General features: G+C 38.5%; 1 protein-coding gene across 4 annotated transcripts in view; it reads right to left on the minus strand.

Moving 5' to 3' along the window:
• Positions 1 to 20,875, minus strand: part of BMPR2 (bone morphogenetic protein receptor type 2) — a 107,727-nt gene that overhangs the window by 43,652 nt on the left and 43,200 nt on the right. For all 4 annotated transcript variants that reach the window (XM_051786832.1, XM_051786831.1, XM_051786834.1 and 1 more), the window contains exons 2-3: positions 10,972 to 11,145; positions 9,499 to 9,678 (exon numbers count right to left, since the gene is read on the minus strand). In XM_051786832.1, the coding sequence (XP_051642792.1) occupies positions 9,499 to 9,678; positions 10,972 to 11,145 (354 nt within the window). The remainder of the gene's footprint in view (positions 1 to 9,498; positions 9,679 to 10,971; positions 11,146 to 20,875) is intronic.

Here is a 20,875-nt window from a genome sequence, read left to right on the forward strand (position 1 = left end):
AGCAGTTATTCCATCCTGGAAGTGATAGCTTTGAAAACACCTGCAGCTGGTGCATAATCAGGGGGTCTGACCAGGAGCACACTGACTTGATGCTTTCCTGTCTGTGTGGGTTCCCCTGGATCCTCTACGAACTCCTTGTTTTTCAAGCACACGGGTTCTGTTACCCAGAAAGCCAAAAGGTCACCTCAGGTGACTCCAAAACAGCCCTGACAGCTCAATTCTTCAGAAATAATGAGATGTGTATAGCCGGGATGACACAGACCCCAGTTACGAAACTTCACATTCAGCATTCAAGAGTTAGTCACAAGTTTACAATCCAAACAACTGAGGCACTTACCTGCATCTGCCATTCACTTGATTAATACAAAGAACATTAGCCTTCCTTTGTAAGGGAAACTAATTCAAAACCCTCATCCCCAGTATCCATCCACAAGCAGATATTTTGTCTAATACAACGGAGGGAATGGACAAACTATAGCTTCTATCCAGTACAGCTCCTAACCCTTTTTACACTCCCAACAGAAGATGCTCCAACAGCACAGTTGTGAAAGAAATCAAATCACATAAAGAACAGTCACTTAGTGCATACAGACAAAGATAAGCACAGACAGTCCCGAGCTCAGGCTTTGACTACAGTGCCTGAAAGCCAGATCCAACCAGGCACGGTGCTGCCCTGCAGCTTTTGCTCCCTGGTTTGGGGGGAACGTGGCTCTCTCTGCTCACTGCCTGCTCTGCCCCAACCTCTGCAGGAGCCACCTGACAGCTAACCTACATAATTCTCGCTCTTTAAATGCTTTGTTTAAAAGTAATTCCTCAAGTGTCCTTAGAAACAACTTACCACACTGTTAAAAAACAAATGTTTTATTTACTTACAGCTCCTAGGATTGTGCCAGATTGAAGTATCATTAGCATTTTACCTCCAGAGAGCATCCTCTCTGAGGATGCACCATATGCTACATCATAAAGAAAGCAGCCACAAATCAATGTTAAGTATCGCACTGGATTTTCTGGATCACAATGTTTTTCAGATAAATAAAAAAAAAATTTATCAAAAATGTTCAATAAGGAACTGTGATTAATGACCAACTGTAAAGAGCCAAGATATTTTAATAGTCTGTCTGGACTTTCAGTCTCCTCTGAGGAGGCTGGGTCCCATTGTGCTGAGCTACAGATGCAACTCAGGTATCACTGCAAAGCAGTCGGGCTAATGGGCTGTTTTAAGGGTATGTCAAGTGCCAAAAACCTAAAGCTTTCTTTATAAATTGTATCTGTTCTAAAATCAAGGGGGTAAAATGCATTCAACAAAACCATGATACAGGATTAGATTTTTGTCAGCAAACTTAGCACACAGGACAGAAACAAGAGAGGCTTATGGAAAAAGTCTAATTAAGAAGCAAGAAAAATACATGAAAGGTTTTCCATGATCTAAACACTGTTCTGCACAGATGAGCCTAATAGCACTGAACAGCAAATAACAGACCTGATAGTTATAAGTGATCTTGTATTTTACACTTAACAGCTCCAGTCCCACATCTGCCTCTTACTATGTCAGTAGTCTGTGGACAAAGACTGCTACTGTACTGGCCATGAGGTGGGGATTTATTTATTAGTAGTAGCTGGCAACACCTACCAGTGCCTTATAACCAAACATCGCAGAGCTCTCGTTCCTTTTAACTCCATTCATTTCAGAATTGCTAAGGAAATACAGAGTAGAGCCATGCTAAAAATCAAATACAAGGAATGCTCCTTGGGTAACATCACAGGACAAAGGGGGTTATGAGAAACAGTGTTCTCAGCAAGCCCAGCAGCTCCAGCCTGCCCAGGGAGATACAACTGCAGCATTTTGAAGCTAATGCCCTCTGTCAGGAGCTGCAGCCGGGGAGCAGCCTGTGCACAGCCATTTCTGCCACTCTGGCTCACCACAAGGAGCCTTGAGCATGACAAGACAGGGAAAGCAGGATGTCAACGAAGCTGGTGAGGAAATAAACGTTGTTTGGAAAAGCACAGGGACATAGACAAGTATAACATCCACAAAACATAAACAGCGTTTTAATTTTGCTTGTCAATGACTTGAGTGTAAAGTATCTTGGTTAACTCACTCAGTATACTGTGCTGAGTTACCTAAACAAATTCATAAGTCTTTAAAGTGGTGTAGCTTCCACAGTGCTGTAGTTTTAACTCTCTCTGAAGTGTTAAAAGCTACAGCACCCAGTCTTGAAATTTTTGGGGAATAGATATTAGAAGCCTATTACTACTACTGCACCATCAGAAAGCCTGTTGATCTATAGTTGTTGATAATGTCACCCCAATGTGCACTGATATGTCAATCTGCCTTCCAGAGAGCTCCTATCTACTTCTCAAATTATTTGTGTTGTTAAATAGCACTGTAGAGTTTGTTCAGAATAATGTTGATATTGTATACATGTATTACATTGCACATTGCAGCATCTGAATAAAGACATAAAAAGTACAGCATCCTTGTCCGTTCTCCATTTTGCCTTGAGATGGAGCAAAACAATTCCTTTCCGCTCCCTTTTTCATTTACAGTCCAGTTTTCCACCAATGCACTGTTTGATGCAAAGAGTATTGTTGTTAGGAGTCTCACCTACTTTTACCTTGGGTGTACAAGGCATTCACAATAAAGCCTCAATGTACACTGTCACAAAAGATATCTACTAACTATGACATTGAATTTATTATACCACAACATAAAAAAGTCTGACAATACTCAACATTCCCCGTAAATGGAAAAAATATATTTACTATATTTGTATTACCCAAAGATATTTGCAGTTCTTTAAACCGTGCATAAAACATAAGCAACTAATTTCCAGTCAAGATGCAAATTAGCACCTCAGGAACTGCACATGATAAAAGAACTGCGAATCATCTATTTACAGACATCAGTTAGCTTAAAATGTACATTTTCACTATTACTGAAGGTGTCAAAAAACAGCGATTGCATTTCAAAAAATTTGTTTCCCTTCTTCATTTTAGACCTTAACTGTGAATAAAATAGTTGCTGTGTAGTACTAGAAATACGCAGGACACTTCGAAGATGACAGAGATGAAGATCAGACAGTTATATCAAATGAATAAGCCAGAAGTTATTCTCACATCTACTTCAAGAATAGAGACCTCTGAAAGAAAGTACAAATATAGCTCTGGCACTTCACAAACATACTATATTGCAACGTCGAGATAAAGACAAAAATGCCACCTTGCATTCAAAAAGCTTTTTTTTTAGATGTCAGCAGATTTTAAAAAGAACTTTGCAAATTCCTTGTTCTCAGACCTATGGGTCATAACACAGTACTAATTCCTGCTGGCACAGCCCTGTGGTGACCTGGTACAGCTCTCCTAGTTTGACAAAGCAATAGGGAACATACTCATAAAAGGAAAAAAAAAAGAAGAAAAAAAAAGGGGGGGTTGGAGCTTTTTTTTTTGTAAAAATAATATTTGAAATGTTTCTCCTTTTTCAAATAAACATGTTTGCTCTTCTAACACAGCTTTCAGCATTTTATGGGTTTGGTGCATAACAGAAATTTAAAAACATTTTCAAAATATTTCAATGCCAGAGCAAGTAAAACACTCCAATTTCATCTTCCTGATTAAATGCTTCTGTAAGAGAAAAAATTTACACGTACAGTTTTCTAAGGAGGCTTTGCCTTCACAGCTAATATTTCATATTCAGACTCCAATTTCACATCAAAGTTTTACTTTTAAATTCAGTAAAGATGCAAGTTTAATCTCGGGAGACTATGATGTCTCAGAAGTTAAAACAGTAAGTGCTGCTACCGACAATCTTTAAGAGATTCAGCTTTGATAGATTCATTTCTAACAGGAAACTGAAGTTACTCAACAAGCATTACCAGTTATCTTGGGAGATTTTTGGAACATTCCACTAATTCTATGGAAATTAAAGTTTTCACTTGAATTTCTAAAAAAATTGCTTTGATACTTTGCTTCCTGCAACAACTTTCACTTCTACTTTTTCTGCCCTCCGCTAATCCACAATACTATCACCTTTCCCTCAGCTGCAACCACACAAGGCATAGCCTTAATTAGAATACATTTCCAAAATGTTATCACTATGCACTTATAGCAATGTGCACCCTGTGTCACAGCCCTCTCCACAGTTAACTAATTTCCTGTAACCAAATAAACAGCAAAAAACAAACACTAAGCACCAAATTTCAGATGGAAAGGCAACTGAAGGTTCAAAACTTTGTCAACAGCTGGCTAAAATCCAAATATTTCATAATTATTCAGTATATTAAAAATTATTTTTTAAAAAAACCCTACTTTTTGTTTTCCCCCTCTCTTAGTTGCTCCACATACAATCTCTTTTAACAGCAACACATTGAAATCTCCACACACATTCACATGTAATCTCCTTTAGCAGTGCAGTATCTTCATTTTCTACAGTGCCGTAAAGTAACTTCCTTGAAGGCACAGTATCATTCTCTTGCATCAAATACTTAAATGTCTCAAAGTACACTTTTTTAAAGAGATATTAATTACTCTTAATTACTGTCTTAATTACTGTCTTAATATTTCTTCCCCACCTTATAACATAGTGAAGGTACATTAACGACATAAAATGCCTTATCTCTTCACTGACTTGACCAACTCTCTATCATTTCAAGGGTACAAGTTTTAAGCCTCGTGTAGATCAGTCCCCCAGCTCCATCTTTTAATGCCCAATATCTACCACCTTGCAAAGGTTTTTAATTTCCCCTTTACTGTGTATCCAAATCACCTGAAAAAAAAAATTAGCGGACGCGAGGGAAAATGTGTTACAGAGTGTTTTCTTAGATTAAGCAGATCAGAAATGAAAGAGCAGCTTAAACACCAGCTACAAAATTAGCTGATCAGATACTGCGACCCAGTTGAAGTAAAGGCATTTCAATCATAAACTAATATCGGATGCTGCTCTCCGGAAAAAGCAGTTCAAGATAACAACTGAGAGTGAGCAGGGTTACAACTTTCCAAAATTAGCCTGACATGATCTAATTCAGCTTCAGAGGGAGTTAGATTGGGCCACGTGCCCACAGCAACATGAGTCCAACTGCTGCCTCACAAAAACAATAGTTAAATGAAAACTCTCTTATTACCACCATAATTAACCTGACCCAGTCACATATATTAGTAATTACTTTTTTTTTAATGGTAGCTTTCGTCCAAGTTTCCCCACAACTCTGTGTGCACTTAAAGATAGACTTCTACATACATATTTTATATACCTAGCAAGAAGGCTGGCAAGGAAAGGCAAGGATGTTCCACTGGAAAGATAAACCCATCTTTCAGTGTTCCAGAATAAAGAAATAACTTCCTTTGCTATGTGAGGCAGTCTCTTTATATCCATATCTCCCTGTTTTTATTGAATAAAAGTTTCCTAAAGCCTCTAAAAATTGCAGCCACCATTTGCTGTTGGTGAGAAGAATGCCCTACATAATTTTCAACAGTAAGTACCAGTAATGCTCAACTGTTGCTGCCAGGGATTTTTTCCATATATCATACAAAAATACATTCTTAACACTCAGTTGCTCTAACATTAATTTATTTGCAGAGTCAGGAATGCAGCCTTGAGGGAAAAAAAATAATTAAAAATTGTTTTGTTGCTTTCATCTTGATGTTATTTTAACGTGACTGTTTCATTACAGCAATATATCTATGACCAACGAGGGACATCATTAAGTCTTTAGCTACTTAAGTTCTATTTAACTGGCCATTATGAATGATTGAGGAACTAATGAATTTGTCTTCAAAACAGCCTCAGAATTCAGAAAGCATTTTGTAGACATAGGAGGCAGATATTTGGCAAGTCTCAAACTAAATATTTGACAAAGCCAAAGTAAACACATGTCTCAAAACACTGACCCAGGAAGCCATAGTTGGCCCTCTTTAGGTAGGGTTAAGGGGTATATGAATATACTGGTTGAAGTTAAGATGGAAAATTTTTTGTCAATTTTTTGTGATTTAGCTAGGCAGAAGAAAGCATATTTTTCCCCAGAAGTGCAAGCTTAGATTGAGGATAAGTGGTTGTTTCTGAACTTCTGCATTTCAATAGCTTCAAACTCCACAACCAAATCTTGAGATTCAAAGTAACCACCCTGCTCCAACCACTGCTCCTCCCGGCATCAGGAAACAGCTATCTCAGTCTTTGCATTTTTAATACCTCCACACTGTGGGTTCTAGACTAGAACCCATCCTACAGCATTTGCAAAATTCTAGCTGGAGGGATTAGCAACCAACAACTACTCAAATCTGCCTGGATTATCTTGAAGATAGAAGGGAAGAATATTATGACTACTCAGATGTATGATAGTTTTAAATTACCAGCTGCACATTAAGAAGCAGTAAAGATTAAATTTAAGGCTTCCAGAACCTGTTTGTCCTTAATCTTATTTTTCATTTCTACTAAAACTTGTTACAAAACAGAATGGATAGCCTATATTTATTCCCTGATCAAATATGAACCAAAAAAAACCCAAAAAACAAAAAACACACGAAAACCCAAAAAAACGATTCTACCAGATATGGTTGTGTGATAAATACATTTTGACATCCTAAAACCAACACTGACATTATCTTAAATATTACACTTAATTTCTATAACTGCTATATTTTATGACAGTGATTTGTTATATCTAACATGTATTAAGATCTTAACTTACTTTCATCTCCTTGAATCATTTATAGTCTAGCTACATCTTTCAACACACCACTGTTAATTGTCAGACAAAAACTGCATCCAAAAGGCTGTATAAAGTAATTGTTTTATTCCTTCATTATTGTTCTGGATGGATTTAGCTCAATAACCTAACTATTCTGCTGTTTCCACAGATCCTTCATACAGCCTTCAAGGAATCATTTTAAAAAGAACAGCTACAATTTTCCTTAATAATTAAACTTTAAATTGACTAAGGTCATCAGTAGTGTTTACAGGTTCCATTAGTTTTTAAACTATAGCTGAATTTACACTTGTTATTCCAAGAACTTTTTATGCTGTGTGATTTTACTGAAAATCAGAAGAAAAACATTTGCAAATACTTAGGCTTCACACAATTAACTGTACACCAGTCATCTCTGTTTCGAAATTTCCAGGATCACAAGAACAGTTCTAGGAGGCCACATACATTACTTTCTGTCATTCAAGAACTATTCAATGTGCACCACTTCTAATGCTTTATCAAAAATACAGATGAAATAGTGTTCTTACAGTTCACAGGCAATAGTGAAATAACCTGCAGAAGATTTCCTATATGACTGTGACCGGTTCAATTTTATTATCTGAAAGGTGTGGTAACACAGATTGCCACAGCCTGTGCAGCTAAGTTTACTAATGCCCTTGGAGCACTCACCTTCAGTAGAAAGGCTGGAAGAGGGCCCAAGTAAGCTATCTAGTAGTTAACACAAAGCTTCCCAAAAATTCCATTAAAACTGAATTTTGCCAAAGAAAGAGTGCTGTTCTCCATGTTCAGATGGCAAAACTGAATCGCACAGCACCAAAACGGGTTCTGGAAGGAGTTGAGAGGGCTGAAAAAGGGACCATGGAGGCTCCAGCACTTGGAATGGAGGTCAGTAATGTTGTAGGGGTCTGTGTGCCATAGCCTACCCATTCTTTCACCCTTCCAGCTTCCTAGAGTATCCTCTGCCCCCACAGTGCTACGAGTGTGTGGGATATAAACGGTCAGGAGCAGCCCCATCTCTGTGTGGCAAATGAGGCCATGTGCTACTGGAATGGCCCATCTCCATCTCTTTACAAATAAAACACCAGAGTGGCAAATGAGGCCATCTGTGCTACTGGAATGGCCCATCTCCATTTCTTAACCTTGTCAAAGCAGACAGACAACTGTGCTCGGCAGCAATCTACTTTGCTTATGCCTAAAGCCAGATTTGCCTATTATGAAAATGGAAGGTGACACAATAATACAAAACAGTTTGAGTCAGTAGAAATGTATGCTGCAGCACTCAATTACAGCTGGGTGAATTAAGGACTGTGTTAAATTTAATCCCTCCCCCTCACTTTCAAATCAACATAAGATCTTTCACTACTAAAAATTCCATATAAAAATTATTTGAAGATCTTATCACTCAATAACTGAATTAATTCAGCTTGTAATTTCTACCCTTGAAGAAGCACAAGTCATTTTGTAGGAACCTGGTTTTCCTATTTTGGGGGGACAGAAAGAGACAGGGAATTATCTTTACACTTTTCGTTCCTCCTGTCTAATTTCCCTCCACAACACTAACTCCAGTCACATTTGGGGAGCACAATCCAATGACTACTACAAGAGTCAAGTAAGAGTCTGTTCTGCATTGTGCACTGATTCTAAATGGTGACTATTTACTGGTTCTACAAATAGCCTTATCAACCAAAAGGCACCATGTCTTATCAACTTTCTTTACCCACTTATATTGTATGCACTTTCCCAGTAAAGGCTGTTTATTTTTTAGTATGCCAAGCCCTCATTTTGATCACACTTGTTTACAAATACTCCACCCTACAGCTATTTTTGAAAGCATCAGTAATTAAAGCATCGGGATCTTCACGTTAAAGTTAATTCAAATACTATCATTCCTAAACACAAACTATTCCTTTTGCATTCTACAGCTCTAAATGCTACCCAATTAAAGACATCTTCATTTACAAAACACTTTCCATTGATAAAGAACTCTCAGCACACAGAACAGTTGTGTATCCCTTTACATACCTAACTGTATTTAATTTTTCTTTCACAATTCTTATTTAGAAAAGGCTATCCAAATGTTTATGTTAGGCCACTAACTCAGCCTCTTTACAGGTTCTTAACTCTTAGAACACAGCACAACAGTGTGCCTGCTGGTTATCATCCTGCTTCTGTCACAGGAGGTTAAGCATTTGATCCCTTGATTAAGATCCATGTGTTATGTTGATTTTATAACAGAAAATTACATTGCTCAAACCAGTATTTTTGAATATTATATCAAAGTTAACGCCTACCAGAGATATGCAAAAGAAAGAAGTCAGATTTCAAAGCACTGTAAGACTGTTGGAGAGAATCTCTACAGTCTGATATGAGACTGGTTCTACCACTCCAAGCTACCTGTGCATCATGACTGAACAGACAGGCCAGACTATCCAAGGGTGAATGAACCTACTGGCCTGTTTTTAACAGAAGTCATGAATCCTGAATATCCCCACAGGCTTATGAGCTTGGGCATCCAAATATCAAAACACCCAAGATCACAGACTATTTTGGAAAATGTAATCTGCATTCAGCAGTCGCCTATAGAAACAATCCTGCTGTAAATATTTAGCTCAGTCTTTGTGGAGCACTGTGGAATATATGTGTGATAAACTCTGTAAGTGAAAGCTCTGTTCTGTTTGCCGTCTCCGTGGCATATAAATAGAAAAGTCACAGGTTTCACATTTAACAGTACCATGAAAGAAGCATCTTTCTCTAAAACATTTAAACCGCAAAATAGCATAGAGGGAAACATTTGACTTACTGTAAGGTGTTGTATCAGTAGGATCAGGAGGTGGAAAATTTTCTGTGAAGTTGACATTACACAAGTCCGTACTACAGCAGCAGAAGCGGTATGTTCCATTCTGAATCAAGGAAGGGGTGGTTGTAACTATACACTCCTCAAAGTGACACTCCTGTGGGTCTCCTATATGAGACCAGCAACCTGTAAAAAGAGGCAAATTAAAGAACCTTTTTTAAAGGAAGCGTAAAATTAGTTCTATCAAATAGATAAACACACCTATAGAAATCCATACATTACCTAATTAAACATTATGAAGTGGGGTGAAAACAGTTATCATAATCTGCTTATCTGACTTTACTACTACCTTTTAAATCAAAACCTGAAGAATTTCTTTTAGAACTTCCCACAGTCAAGGAGAGGAAACATGGGCAGCAATGAAGGCCAACATCAGAGGTGTCCAGCTGTCACCTTAATATGACAAAACTTGAATTCCTAAGCCTTCAAAGCACAAGCATGCCATTCCCCATTTCTCTGGTACCACAGACCATATCACCACCCTTTGGTCTAGAGTCTAAATGAATTGTGACCTAGTCCCCTCCCTAGGCCACAAGACTGCATCTATGTAGTTTGGTGCTTCTTGCACAATTTTCAAAATTCTCTCCTTCCTCACTGTCAACATCACTGGGCTTTTCTACAGTTATTTCTTGGTTAATACCAGGCCCTTTCTCCCTGCAGCAACTGTTCCTTCCCAAGTATGGTCAATGGCAGTTAAATGTCATTTATGTACAGATGTCTGGAAGGCAGAGAGGCAGCAGGGGGGCAGAGGTGAGCAGTCCGTCTGCCTCCTTCAGCAGACTGCCAAATCAAACATGAAACAACATGGAGTACAACTGCACAGCTGTTTGTAAATACCAGCTTTCATTCAGCTTTATACTAAATTAACTTGCATCCAAGTAACAAAGAGCAGAGAGCCTGAGAATGGTAATCAAAACGTCTCCAGCAACTGCAAGGCTCTTCAACCCTCCTACCATCACTGCCCCCACAGAACAGCAGTGAATTGCACTACTGATCTGTGACAGTTTTGTGGCACAGCTGGAGTTTCCTTTGTAAACAAACATCCAACCAATATGAATACACATTTTTTTACTTAATGAGACATTTACTGTTAAATTTATCATTACATCAATACGTATACTGAAATTCAAGAAAGCCATCTTGACATCACAAGCCTCTGGACATCCTAAGTAACAAGAAATTTGAGTGCTTTTTCCTTCAACTGTGCCTTGATGTCTTTGGTTTCTTTTAGAAGCCGTTTATTTCAAAAGAACTTTCTGTTCATATTTAAAATTGCTAAATGGGAAATTTATAATTATGCATTTGTACAATGTGCAAGAAGCCTAGTTTTGCAGCTGTGCATCTTTGTATCTGCTGGCTAGATCACAAAACGTGAAATAAGTAGCAAAACTACTGCTCTTAAACTGAACTGTTCCATACCTTGTTTTACAAGATGTATGTCTCCTTCTCGTGTTTTTTCCCAAAGTCCATAGCAGGTACTGCCTTTCATGCACAAAATTGTGCCATTCTCCTGGGAGATTCGGCTCTCACTGATTCCATGGTCCTGCTGATACGGGTCCTTAAATGCACACAGCCGCTCCTCACTCTGGGTGGCTTGAGACAAAGAAAGAAAAATAAGTTTCGTCAGTGATTCTATGCATAAAATATTAAGGACGATTAAGGTCTTCTGGAAAGACACATTGAAAATCATCCTGAATTATATGTATCCATTCTTTAAACTCTACTCCCACAGACAGAAATAAAAATGAGGTCTATCCCAAAGTTACTGTCATACAGATGACAAAAAAACCCTCGACAGATGTCACAAGATGAATGTGCAAATGTTTGAAGTTCATAGGTGCAGAATGAAAACTTCATTGCACAGTTTGCCATCATCTGCATCGCTTGTCCTCAAGCATAAACTACAGAGTTATTTGCTGGTTTCTCCAACAACTGCAGGTGTTACCTAATTGTTTACAGATCCTAAACCAAGATGATCTTTTTCAGACTGCACCCAGCCCAGTGCCTACTGAATTCACAGGTTTTTTTCCACTCTCTGGCTATTGACCTAGCTCTTCTTTTCCACATGACCCAGCCACTGCACTGACATTTACTGCTTTTCCTCAGGAGCTGATCAGTTTGGGCTCTTTCATACAACTTCATTAATGACCAACAACCAAACTAGCAGAGTAAAGCCCCTACAACTGACCAGTAGGTCTGGGAAACACTGCCTGTAAACAGGAGCAACACTGCATGTGAAGTCTCCCTGTGGAATGTCCAGCAGCAACATCATAAAACATACAAAGAGAGCACAAAAATAAATAACCCCCTAATACCTGAAAAAAAATGTTTTTTTTTTTTCATTAAAACAAAACTAAAATCACCCAGAAAAAGTATCCTGATTTTTATTTCATCAATAAATTTCAAAAATGTAGTATCTTAACAACTCATATGTTTGAACTGCCTCTGCAATCTTTTCTTTAGGAAGAATAAACACATTTAAACAATAAATTCTTCAAAAAGGCAAGAAGTTCAAGATAAATAAATCCTACATTTGTAGTGAGTATATTTAGAATATTTTCATTCTTCCCTTAGTCATTTTATAAAATGCATGGAAAGCCAGGTGTGTAAATACAAGGCAATTAAGTATTATTCAGAAGTACAGCTCAGCAAACAGCCAATCACAGTAAGAATTTGCACTAGGTTATTTCAACAACTAGATTTCATCCAGTTCTTTAACTCCCATGGAAGCATTGGTAGCAAAAAGATGCAAGGTGAAGTAGATTGGTCTTTTGGGAAAACAGATTTTGAACTTAAAATAAAATTACACTATATGTGATTGTAAGTTATGAAAGGTACTGTATAAAATAGTTCCTCACAGAGGATTTATTTATTTTATTATTCTGCAGCACTGGCCCCAAAGAAGCCATTTTGCAGCAAGGCAGACTTCCTGCAGAAACACTTCCAGTGCATCCCCAGTGCGGATGACTGGGTAATAAAAAGAAAAGTCAAGAGACTCAGATACATGTGTCTCACTTCCAAGGCCTTTGCTATTCATTAAGGAGTCAAAATTCATAATTCTTTTATGCTGAGGTAACCATAAAATGCTGCACCACCAAGAAGAGCATTCAGTCAGTGTCTCCCAGTTTATTCTGTGGCTGCAGTAACTAAAATAGCACAACTTAGCTTATTTTTCTAGTGGTCTGGCAGGGTGTGTATGAGCAGTTGAGTTGTCGGCTCAGTGGCAGTAAAACTCTCAGCTGAAGAGACAGGAACTTCTTCAGCCAGTGTAATTCAATCACTTGCAGCTCCACGTACCCCAAGAACCTGGTTGGCAGTCTGTGCTACTCACCCACCTCTGCACATGGGTCAGTGCACTGTTAACAGTTTACATTTAGAACTAGAGTTTTGCAGTGATAAATACATTTACTGTGAAGCAGGACTTGATAGTCAGAAACTCGGGTGCCTAAATTTCGTATCCAATTTTTTTTAAAATCTAAAGGGGTAGAGCTAGTCAAGTTACTGAGTACAAAAAGGTCACACATTAACAGCCAGCATATGCTGCCTCCAGCAGTACTTGCCAGTTGCACGTAGTAGTTTTATTCTCAGGAACAGCTGAGTATGCCAGGCGTGAAGCATCTGTCCTGCATTCTCTGCTCCATGACATGGGACTGGCCAAGAAACAACATATGAAAGGACAGTACTCCACTGCCGTAAGGGAACTGGAGCTGACTAACTTTTTGAAAATCAAAAGAAGAAAAAACTATCAGAATTAAAATTTTCAAGACTAAAAATGGGATAGAATTACACAGCCTTGTGAAATAGGGCCCATCTGCTCCAAGGGACACTACGAAGGTTTTAAAATCCATTGTGAATGATGGCTGAGTGGGGCTAAGGTCATCCAAGATGCTGGTTGTTTACAAAATCCTCAAATTGCTGCAACATAAGCCCTTTCATAATTTGACTTTACTGTGAAAAACAAACTTAACAGAATTTATGAAACAGACACACGAATCTGGTTTCCTTATTAAAAAAAAAAGTAATTCCAGGAAAGTCCACTTTCATAATACCTACCTCAATAGGTTTAAAAAAAAATATTTTAACCTCTCGATTAATGGAAGGGGAAAAAAAACCCAAAACATTTAGGTTTTGCTTTATACTCAAAAATACAGTTGCATGTGTCATGTCTGTTTTCCAGAGTCTGAGACAGCTTTAATTGCTAACTATTCTGGTCTCTTCATCTTTCTATAAATCTCTTAGCATCAAGGTTATGCAGAAGATACTTGAAAAAAGAGAAGTTGTTAACTGTCATGCTAGATGCTGTCCAACTACACACTACAGAAAATATGAGTTGCTATCAAAGTCTTTTCTGATTTAAAAGATTTACATTGCCCTACAAGAATACCTGCAGAGGGGAGGAAGGGGCAAGCATGGCAAAATACAATTCACACCGCTAGCAACCTGTCTATCAGTTTTCCAGCAAAGTAATAAAAATACAAGTTAACTCGACACATTTTACTGTCAGATGATCTCAGTGGGAAACTTTTCCAACAAAAAATAAAGGTTACTCATCCAACAACTAGAGTTTTCATGCTGATCACTGCACATTCCTGCTTCGATTATAACTTAGAGTAGAACAGCCCCTGTGGGAGCAGTACCCACTGCAATACTCTGCTGACCCCTGCCCCTTCCCTGATGGCATGGAACATCTGGAGAACAGGGGACACGGAACAAAAGCTACTTTATTTTTCTCTATGGCCTCTGTAGGTTCATTGTTGAAGTTGTAATGCCGAAGAAAATCGGGTAGGGTGTTCAGATATACAGAAACCATCTTGAAGAACAACAGAATAGATGAGCTGCTTCAGTTTCTTTGCGTGATTTTGGAACATTCCTGCTCTGGGAATCTGGCAGTAAGGTTTTCTTCTTCCAGGCAGTGGAACCTAGTCAGGTCTAAAAAAATTTTAGTATTGGAATGTTTCTAGGTCAGGTCTTGAAAGCCACCTCTAGTCTAGAGGAGTACGCCTTAAACTTTGCCCAAAAGAAGTAATACAAAATACTACTACAAAAACAACACAAAAGTGCTGGAGTGCCTGCTTCAAAGTTTACCAAGTCTAACAGAAATCTTACTCTTCCAGGTAAAATATTGTGGCTTATTTGGATTTATCTGCCCAGACATGAAATGTCCCAGCACACAAACAAAACCAAGACCTAGCACCAAAATAAGTGGTGGCACAGGTTTCACAGGACATCTGCTGCATGGCTGAAGTAATCTTTCAGAGCCTTGAATTTACCTTTATAAGGCAGATTTCATAGTAAACTATATTTATTCATCACACAGAACTCATTATACAGTCAGGTCTTTTCTAATTCACCTTTAATGAAAGGCCATGAGAGAGATGTTGAAACAAACGGCAACTGAATCCCTACATGACATACGCCACTGGAAAATTTGCTGCTACAGACAACTTCTAGCTTCTAGCTCTACAACAGCTTCTAGCTCTGTTGCTAGAAGCAACAGAGAGGCTGACACTGAAAAGGACAAAAGTAAAATCCAAACAACAAATCATGAAGGATTTATGATGAAATGCCAATTTGCCATTCCTCTTGAACCTGGGTACCAGACGAACTATGTCAAAATAATTCATTAAAAATTGTAAAATGAACTCAAGCTTCTGTTCTCTCATCCAGCAGAGGCTTCCAACAAAGACAAAAAGGGAAGGCACCATTCCCAGAAGTTGTACCAAGGGAAAAACCAGTGACAGCATAGCAAGTTCATCAATTCCCTATCATAAACCAGAGGGAAAAAAAAAAAAAAAAAGAGTTCTGTTGCTCTCCAGCCCATTTTACACCTCTGTTTATATAAAACCACACTCTTCTATCCAGTTTCAAAACCATTCTTAAAACATGAGTGGCATCAGAATTGAATATAGGTGCTTCTTCAAGCAGTCATCTAAGGAACAGTAAATGTTCTCAGCTTTCCTGCTTGGCTGCCATTACTGGCGAGTCTGATCTCTGCACACTTAACTTGAAGAAGATTGTGAACATTTATTGTCTTATTCCAAAAGGAGAATGGGGAAATGACTCCATTCAATTACTTTCCTGAAATTATAAAGGAACTGGGAATTCTCTGTAGTTTCTCAAGTCCATTCTGGGGCTCAGTCTTACTGCCACAACACTCTGGGGGCATGGAGCTCATCCCCATGTGACTATCCAGTCTCAAGGAAAAGGACCAGGGCTTCAGGAGTTTCCTTCTTGGCATATGGCTCAGGTTTTTATACGATTTACAATCTTAGCATTAACCAGTTCTACCATCAACAATAACAAAAAAAATCTGAACCTTATCACAGGAGAAATACTATATAGATGTTTTCAGTATTTTCTCCCTGTAACCACATTGCTGTTTCCAACTGCTCAGAAACAGAGAACTGATTCACACCGATATGTGAATTCTGAATGTTCACTACAAAAACACCCTGTGTTTACTATTTGAATATTTGCCTTTTTCCCCCCGCTAAAGATATTTCTGAACAGCAAAGATCAAAAGAAAATTACAAGTGCAACTACTCTCTGTGTCAGAAATCTTTTGAGAGATAAATATACAATTCATCCATACTAGGATGAGTTTAAACAAACGAATATGCTGTTCTTGCTTTTAATACATTAATTCTTTCGCGATCACTTTGTGTTCTAGGAAAACATAATTACTGAAAACAATGAAACAGAAATACCAAAAGTTACAGGAATCCAACTGCAAATCCTTAGAACATGAGTCATGCTTTCATTAATAGCATCGGAAGTCAGTTCCATTAGTACTTAGTTGACGCCTCCTGACCTCGCATCTATTCAATGCAGCACACAGAATTCGCATCAAGTGCAAAGGGAGGGGGAAAGGAAGGAAAAAAAGACTCAAATGTTACTCAAATGCTACTCCACGGTCTACTTGTTTGGATTAAAGATAGATAAATAAATAAAACATTTGCCACTTTATGATTAATGCCAGGCAAAACATTTTGTGATGCAACAGTCACAAACAAAAGTCTGAGATAACAGTCAGAAGACGAACTCGCACGCAAGCTACAAGAACAGGCTTGTGAGCATCACAGACCACACACACAGTATCGTGGTGTAATTACATCCAACTGCCTTCATGACCATATAGGTGAGGACTTGAAAAAAAAAAAAAGACAGAAAAAGAAAAAGGTTTCCAAGCATTTGTTTGCCTGCAATGGGATTTCTTTAAATATAGGCCACCATACATTCAACCGGGAACCTCAGTAGGCTGCAACAGATTTGTTTATAAAGACTGAGGTTTTTTCTGTAACTTGTCCTTTCAATTAGTCAGATTTTCATCAGAACAGCCATAGACACAAAACCTGTTTTATTTTGGCCCTGTCAGCTTTCTATGGAGTTCTTTTATTTACACAATACGGGGAAACATCGTTGCCCTCGAGGCAGGGTTATGAGATAGCATGTGTCTTCATAATGCAAACTATTAAAGGGAAGGTGATTAAAGTATTGTACATCAGGAGGCTCCTTTGAGTATTTCTTTTCAACTACTGATAGCTAAATTCTGGTGTGATGTACAGAGAAACAGAATCTTGAAGAAATCATCACTTAGCAAGCACTCTACTGCTGCTTTTTTCATCTTTTTCTCCTTAGAGGTTTTAATAACAAATATTTCTAAAAGTGTATCCACTTACATTAAGATGTATCACAAGTGGATGTCTTTTGAAGGAAGCCATGCTTCACCAGACAGACCACCCCTAATACTAACTTAGAGTGGGAGGAAAAACGCTAAACTACTGGTAATCTGCTGAGTATTTACACTTCCAGTACTCTGCTTTGTAGCATGTCCGACCAACTGCACAGCAGGGATCTGTGCTGACTGGTCAGGAAACGACATACATTGTCTGCCTAAGGATTAGGCACAAGGGCATGAAGGCCTAAACCAACCCAAAATGGCCTGCAGACTTTCTGAGTAAGAGGTCAGGAGCAGCACAGTGCAACCCATAGCCAGGGAATGTCTGGTTGGGCACAGCCTATTGCTTTACAGCAAACTGCCATGTCAAAAGTCCTCCAGGTGGGCTCCGAAAAGCAACCACTAGATTAATATTTTAAAGACATGAAGATGAAATAATGGAAGTTTGCACAAAAGAATACAGCAGAACTTCCAGGAGGAAGGCAGGAAAGTAAAGAAAAATGATTCAGAAATTTGCATCTCTGGTCATACTTTCGTCTCCTCCTAAGAAAAGGAGAGCAAATAAAAAACATCACAATCATTATTTTACAGGACATATTATGTACCTCAAGATTTACTGCAAAATATATTTTGACAATGAAGCCCTTACAGTTTATACTCAGTGTTAAAATCTGGAATGATCTGTTCACAGTACTGCATGTCCTTAGCCTTCGTTGATGACAATTATTTTGGTTTTGTCTGCTTTTGCTGTGTAACATCACAGTTTCAAATGCTGGCAAATTACACAAAGCCAAGGGTTTGATTGAGAACTGGTGCCAAAACTAAAATAAATGCTAGTACTGATACCCATTTTGAAGTGATTGACTGCACATGCAGATGACAAAATCACTTATGTTCATTACAAGGTCCTTTGCCCTCAAAACAGCATAAGACTAGAAAATTTAAGTGTCTTTTTTCTGTACATGGATATACTTTCATCTTTCCTTCTCCTCAGTCTAGCCTTCAAGGAAGCAAGTCTGAAATGTTTTCTTTCCTTGCTCCCTTTCTAACACTGTGTTGTCTGCTGATAAATGCTACAAGCAGCAGTGGAGACGCCAGCCTTTTCCTGTTGCATATTCTTCAACAGGGCTTGGGTACATTGGTGTTCCAGCCTCCTTCTGAAGAACCAGTGGTCTATTAGCACTAAATTAACACAACAGAACCAGACCATGTGGCAGCTGTGTTGTGTCTCTCACGCTGCGCACCAAGTTTGCACTTTGCTTCCCACCCAGGCACTGCTGTCTTGCACCACCGTGGTACATAGTCCATGGCCTCCTCTTAGCCCCATCTGGGACCAGCTGACCCTTCTGGCACAGACCCACTGCCCCCTGGCCACCAACACGTGCCCCCCTTGCAGCCCATTAGTATTATATGCCTTTGCCCAGATGCACTCACCATACCAGGAATTTGTGAAGAGAGAGGTATGGAGAGGCCAAAAAGTAAATCGCCAACTCAAACTCTTTACTGAAGGCCTTGTTCTCCTTTTCTCCAAATCTACTCTCAAAGGAAGTGTTACCTTAGAAGAACTGAGCTTAAGCAAGAGGAGTCACACAGGAGAGAACCAGGATGGCAGAGATTTATTGCTAGCAGCTGAGAAATTACGTAGTTCCCAAATGCTGCCAGATGTTATGAAAAAATACCTGAGCTTACTGTCCACAAACTGTCACTGCTTTATTTCTACAACCTTCTAAGTGTTTCTGAGGACCGCTCGACCACCTCGCTGTGCAAACCTCACCCAAACCAGACATTACCACAGATTCAAAATTCCATCCATTTAGCAAAAGCTCAAGGCATACTGGCAAGAAAGATAGCAACACCTGTGGTTTGGGTCAAAACTCAAGAATTTCAAGCAAATTTGAACAAACCAAGTTAATACTGTTACTGTATCAGTATCAAGAGGCTGAGACATTCTTCAGCTAATATGGGAAGAGATTTGAGCTGAATCTATAATGAGGATATACCTCATTGGCTCAACCAGGGTCAGAGAAGGACAAACTGCAGAATTAAAACCAAGTGTCCTGAAGTCTCTACTACAGCTGTAACAAGGTGACCTTTGACTACCTTTACTTAGGTCACTAATCAGAGCTTCCCCCACCTTACAAGATCTCCCCCACAATGTATATACATCTAAACAAGAATCTGCCTCAATGATTCAGCATTTTCCTTTTACAGTTGTGTTCAGCTGGTATGCAGGACATTTGTTTTTATTGTGTAAGTCTGCCTAGTCCAGCAGGCTTCTTCCTTCCACCTTTATCCCCTCTAATAAATTCCCATTGATTTTTAACTAGACAGAATTAAAACAAAATGTACGAAACAAACAGGTAGTGGAAAAGGTTATCAATCTGTCCAATATGAAATTCCTAAATATATCACCTGCTAGCTGTGAAAAAAACTCTTTTGGTATGTTACAAAACAGTAACAGTACCTTAGTTCAGGGATCACACAGGACTGACAGCATCTTACCACACAACTTTTCTATTAAGAAACAGCTAAAGGCTTTACAGCAAAAGACTACAGCAGGTTTTTTAATGTAAAAATAGTAAAATGTCACGGTATTTTAGCATTCACTTTCTTAAGCTCTGAAATACTCATCTTTCTTACCAGACTTCAACTTACAGCCAATCCCAAAACCTTTACATTTCATATTACAGCAAAATCCAGTCAGTGTGTCCAATGTGGAAATGCAATGGTCCAAGCACATTACAAAAGTCTTCTGAAAAAGCTGTCAAGCTCAAATACTGGAAAGTAGAAGCAAATTAGCAAAAAACCACGATTTAACCATTAAATACCATGCAAGTGTCAAATCATGGAATATGTTCAACACTCACTTAAGGGAGAATCTAATCTAAACACGTTAGTGGAGTACAAAGTACAAAAACATTTACTCTCAACTCTGAATGCTTTTTTTTTTGGAAATAATCTAAGAGCTTCCACAAAATTAATGAAGTAGAAGAAGAAGATTTTCTGTGAGGCGTCACATGGCAGAAAGCACCTCGTGGCTTCCAATCCCACTGACTGGTTTGCACTGTCTTCTTGTCTCAAGATGAAACGATTCCTTATTTTACCCCATGAGCAAACAGGAATTCCAGTCTTTACACATAATTGAATCAGCTCAGAGAAGCTACTCTCAGACTCATGATGTAGAGCAAAAGAAAATTTTTCAACAAAAAGTATTTTGTAAGCCAGCTCTAATGTATGCCTGACACTTTATTTAAGTATTAGTCCAAATCACGCTAAAGGTTATTAAGGCCCAGATTTCTGGGAAAGCACAGGGAAGGATGTAGTTGGCTTTCACTGGCTCAATGGGATTTTGGACATCCAACTTCTCTAGGTCTCCTGGAAAAATCCCAGTCTACATTTAATCTGAAAACACGAATAAGTATATTACAGGATTTAAACAAGCCTAGCATCTTTCAAAGTATTTTTTTATATATCTTTCAATTCCTAAATTACTCCATTCAGAGGAAAAAATAAGTAAGTTCATGTTACTGTTTAGCAATTATGTCAGAACAGAAATCACCACAGCCTTAGTCACACATAATCTTTTCCAGTGGCCAGTGCCTATTCACGGAACTGAAAAAGCCTGAATTCTTTATCTTTGCCCTA

The sequence above is a fragment of the Manacus candei genome, unplaced genomic scaffold, assembly GCF_025592945.1.
Source record: "Manacus candei isolate 608988 ecotype Guabito, Panama unplaced genomic scaffold, ASM2559294v1 h1tg000023l, whole genome shotgun sequence".
Lineage (NCBI taxonomy): Eukaryota > Metazoa > Chordata > Aves > Passeriformes > Pipridae > Manacus > Manacus candei.